General features: G+C 42.8%; 1 protein-coding gene and 1 long non-coding RNA gene across 2 annotated transcripts; both read right to left on the bottom strand.

Moving 5' to 3' along the window:
* Positions 1-2,446: 2,446 nt before the first annotated feature.
* On the bottom strand, positions 2,447-3,256 carry LOC124363423. Its single transcript, XM_046818674.1, has 3 exons — positions 3,074-3,256; positions 2,929-3,033; positions 2,447-2,848 (listed from the first exon to the last, which is right to left on the bottom strand). The coding sequence occupies exons 1-3, from the start codon at positions 3,254-3,256 to the stop codon at positions 2,447-2,449; spliced, it is 690 nt and encodes a 229-aa protein (XP_046674630.1).
* A 21-nt stretch (positions 3,257-3,277) lies between these two features.
* On the bottom strand, positions 3,278-3,586 carry LOC124363817. The gene is made up of 3 exons (XR_006922557.1): positions 3,506-3,586; positions 3,385-3,426; positions 3,278-3,307 (listed from the first exon to the last, which is right to left on the bottom strand). It is a non-coding gene; the product is annotated as an uncharacterized LOC124363817 (long non-coding RNA).
* Between the last annotated feature and the right edge of the window lie 1,347 nt (positions 3,587-4,933).

Consider the following 4,933-nt stretch of genomic DNA (forward strand, 5'->3'; position numbering starts at 1 on the left):
AATGATATTATTTATAGTGATTACTCATTAATATTACAGATTAGGTCAAGAAATACATGTAAACAAGTTCATTGTTTGTAATAAGCACAAAAAGGTGTAACGTATAATTTTATACATTTTAAGTTGTAAGATGCTTTTGAAAATTTTTTTTTTCAAAAACTGTAAAGAGATTTTTAATAGTTTTATTTTGTTTCACTTACCCTATTCAAATACATCATACCATCGAATTATTTGGCTGTAAAAGGAGCAATATATACATTTTCCTGTTATAAATAGTCAATAGTAATACGTAGGCACATAGCCTAGTTGTTATATCGTAATTTAACCCTTTGCACTCCGACGTCCGAAATATCGGACATCGTTGTTTTGGCCAAAACCTCGGACGTCCGACATTTCGGACGTTTGCTGTTTAGGCCAAAACCTCGGACGTCCGAAATGTCGGACGTTTGGTAAATCCTTTATACTGGCTTTATAAATTATCCAAATGCGGTAAATTTGTGATATACGCAATCTGGATAATTGTTGGATGTAAAAACGTAGTAAACCTTTAAACTCTATAGCGGTGATTTTGCAGTTTTACATTGAGTTGTAGAGGTTTGTCAACTTCACCATTTTCGTCAGCTGATTTGATCACAACTTCAACAGCTGATCTCTTCATTGTTTGGTTTAGTCTGATAAGTTATTTCAGTCAATAAGGTTATGTTGACGATCTGAATGATACTTTTGTCAGTAACATATCAGATTCGGAATCATCTGACGATGCCAAAAGTGAAAGTGAGGGAGGTATTACGGTACTTTGGGATTATACCGACAACACCCAGACATGAATCGTTATTTGACATTTTGCTTCTACTGATTACTAGATTAGCGTAGAACAATATTTCTTCAATATAAAACAGGAATTGTCTATTCGCAAACCCCTCCCCAACCTCAGACAGAGGTCAAAGTCGAGCGGTCTAGTAGATAACGTGATTGCAGAGTCCCGCCGCGCGGCCTGCCGTAATCGGGATTCTCGAGAAAGATAAGATAACAGCGACAAAAATACCGATCACAATACCTGGAAATGCTTGTTGATTGATGGAATGTTAGTTCTGTTACTCAACTACATCGTTTTATAATGTTCTAAGTTCATTGAAAAAGGTTTAAGCATTGGGGCATATAACGGAATCTGACCCCATTGACAATCGTTGTAAGTTTGTAATTTTGTAATTAAAGAGTTGTTTTTCGTTCTATCATGTTTGTTTCTATAAATTTATATTTTTGTGTTCTTCATACTGATGCGGTCGGTATAATCCCAAAGTACCGGTATTACGGGCATAAAAAGGTGTAAAAAAGTAAATATTCAATCATTTGACAAATAACTCATTATTTGGGGAAATTGTCGGAAATTACAAAACTGCCTACAACATTTTTGTTTATAGAGGTAAGTTTATGAAATTTTATGTGAATGTTTAAAATTATGTAAGGAACCTAGAAATAATAGTAGTTTATATAATGTCAATGCATTTTTTTTCAGTTATAGCAGCTTAAAGTTAATTTTAGTAAAAAATTTTGCAAAAGAATTTATTTTAATAAGTGAAAAAAGGTATTAAAAATATTGTAATTACAAATATATATTTTTTTTACAATATAGAGTGTTATGTCAAATAAAACAAAACCAAAATTATAACTCTAACTGCTAAAATAAAAAAGTTACAACTTTTTAAGAAAACCTTTACAAAATTGATAAAAAGGGCTCCGAGGTTTTCGCCAGTACTTGTTCAATAGAGGCCCGAGTTTTTGGTAGTGACCAAAAATTTTTACTCTCGAGTGCAAAGGGTTAAAATTTTCGCAAGAAAGAAATCAATCAAATAATTGTGGGTCAATAAAATACAATAATGTTAGATACCGAAACTAAAAGCATTATTAAAATTATACAAAAAATGTATCGTAAACTTTAAACCATTTCAAAATATGAATTAAATAAAAAATTTTAGCAACGCTTATAAATTACTTGACTTTTTAGAGCTCTATATCTTTATTTTTCATAGTTGTAGAAAGTTCTAATATAGCAAATCATAATTAGCTACTGCACACTGCACAGTGTTAGACTAGATTAGATATTGTCAGTAGAGTAACCCGGAGGATAGCCCCGCGCTCTGATTGGTCGAGAGCAGGTCACGTGATCCAAGATGGCGGCTAAGCCCCGCCCCCACGGGAAAAATCCCTCAAATGCGGGAAAAATCCCTCACGCGCGGGAAAAAATCCCTCAAATGGCGGGAACCAAAAAAAAGTGGCGGGAACTTTGAAAAATCAAATACTTACATAGCAAAAAAAACGTGTTTATTTTAAAAATTTTAAGAAAAAAACAATGGCATCCTCCCGTGGATGATCACCCGACAGATTGGACAACGTAAGAGCCTATGGGCACATTGTGGGCACAGAGTGTGTCCACAAGGCCTCAACCCTACCGTCGGCAATCTGTCCATACAGACACAGCAGCGAACGTGCCTAGCCGGGGCGACGGTTCCGGTTCCTCAGGGTCGATGTCGTAGGGATCCCTCGAGGCCGCCGACTCCATGCTCTCGCCGATGCCGATGAGCAGACCCTCCAACGACGAGCGCACTTCCCTCCAAAGCGCGTACGCTATCACGAGGCTCTGGTCACGGGGCGTCTCGTCGAGAAGATGGTCGACGAGCCAGAGCATATCCCTGAGCTCGGCCCTCAGGGTGGACATCGCAACCAACGCCCCCACAGTGCACGCCACGGGAGCGTGCGCCGGCGAAACAAATACTTGAAGGAAATGGTCCAGCACCAGTTCCCGTAACCTCTGCCGTGCCACATCTACTCCTGATGCAGCTGTAGGAGGCTGAAAAGCAAGTAAGGTATCACCACTACCACTAATACTACTTACTACTACTACTACCACTACTACCGGTGGACACTTACCCTTCTACAAGCGCCGGTTCGACCCGTTGAGGTAGAGGGTTGGGTCGAGTCGACATTGGGCCCAGCAGAGGACCGGGACGTCGAGGGGACCGGGGCGACGGTTCGCTACGTTGGACCCACCAGAGGACCGGGACGTCGAGGGGGCCTGGGCCGGGGCGATACTTATCCTCGGAAGTCGCCGCGGCCGAGGAAGCGGCATCGTCTGGAGAGGGAGCCTGCGGGCTGCGGCCCGGGGCGGTGATGGAGACGGTGGTAGAGGCATACCCGTGATGGCAGCCTCCAACACTTCCCAGGGTCCCAGCAGAAGGTCCTCAAACCGCTGTGTCATTGAGAGGCCCTCTGCCTTGGCCCTCGGTCCAAAAGCCCACGGGTCAGGAGACTGCAAAAAAAAAACAAACCGTAGGAAAATAGCAAAAAACACGAGACGGACAAAACAAGGAAGCCAATTGTACTTACACCGGGTATCAGGTTCTCCACGGTGGCATCCGAGTCATACTCCTGGAAAGAAAAAACAATTCAGCCCGTAACGCAAACAAACACGCATACAAACACAAAACCAACACAAGCGCACACGTACCTCCACACTGTCATCAGGGTCAGGCGACAATGGGGAGTCCTGGACCTCGGGGTGGGGATCGGGCCGGGGGTCATCGTCGTTTGCCCTTCAAAAAACAAAAACAAATTGTACCCAATCGGAAAAACGGAATCTAATTATTAATTCTATAATAGTAATAATAACATTACCACCAATCGAGGGGCTTTCCGCGGAGGCGGTCCGTCGTCGTCACCAGCAACGAGGGGTGCTGCAACGATAAGAAGGCCCACCAGTATCAGCATCAAGCGAGTGTAGCCGACTCCGGGAGGCAGGCGTGCTCTGCAGAGAATCGCTATCAAGGCCGTAGACACAGTCATAAACTCCCACGGAAAACGCCAACACAAGGTGCCTGCAACTGTACATGATTGCACAATGCTGGATACATTCGCAGCAGTCGCTTATATGCAAGCGCAGCGTACCCCCCACCACACGTGCGTTTGTCCTTGTTGCAACGTGACCCAAGTTTCCACACCACCCAAGGGGTAGGGTCCCGGCGCGTTAGGAGATATTTTTACGTGGCTCCTTCCCCAGTAGGCCTATCCACGTGTGTGTAAAGAGCCCCAACCATCGCTCTTTACGGTGGTAGCCACTCCATAACAAATTTGCTACCTCCCAACATATTTTTTTTTTATTTTACAATTTTTGTATTTTTTTTCTTTGTAATCCTTGCTAGTGTTGTAAGCCGCTTTACTCGGAGAAGCCTTTCAATGCAACCCGTAAAACACTCGCAAAGAAACATTTTGTTTTTTTAGTATATTTTTTACATCTCTTTTTTAGCAACTAGAGCGAGGGTCGTACCCCTGGACTTACGGAGGTTAGGCCTGCCATAGAGGTATCCAAACACACACACACAACCGCCCCCGGACTTACGGAGTTTAGGCCTGCCGTAAGAGCAGTTGAAAACCCCAGGACTTACAGGTTTTACGCCAGCCTTAGGGGCTTGCCACTCACTCACCCCGCCCTAGAGCCTTTTTTAAAGCACAAGCATATGTACAGTCACTATTATGTTGAGGTAAAATACATTGAGCATCGGAAACAATAGCCTCCTTACTATCTACAATATTCCTATCAACTACGTTATCGTGAAAACGAGACAAAAATCGAACTTTTTCTAACCCTGTAGTATATACAGTAGCGAAGGGTTTACAGAGAGCGCGGACGATATCTTCGTCAAAAGGGATCCCTCCGTCATTCCAATTAATATGATGAATGTGACGCACCAACCAACGGGCGGTTCTAGCCGCTTTTGAATCTAATTCGGTTACGCTGTACGGGGGTTTTGAAACACTATGTGTGAGCGAAACAGATGACTGACCACAACAAACTCCTTCACAATAAACCGGTTCTCATTATCCTTGAATGCATGAAAACTCCACTATCGCTTCCATTTGGCCAACGTTTAAAAAGGTC

Source organism: Homalodisca vitripennis, chromosome 5 (assembly GCF_021130785.1).
Source record: "Homalodisca vitripennis isolate AUS2020 chromosome 5, UT_GWSS_2.1, whole genome shotgun sequence".
NCBI classification, from domain to species: domain Eukaryota; kingdom Metazoa; phylum Arthropoda; class Insecta; order Hemiptera; family Cicadellidae; genus Homalodisca; species Homalodisca vitripennis.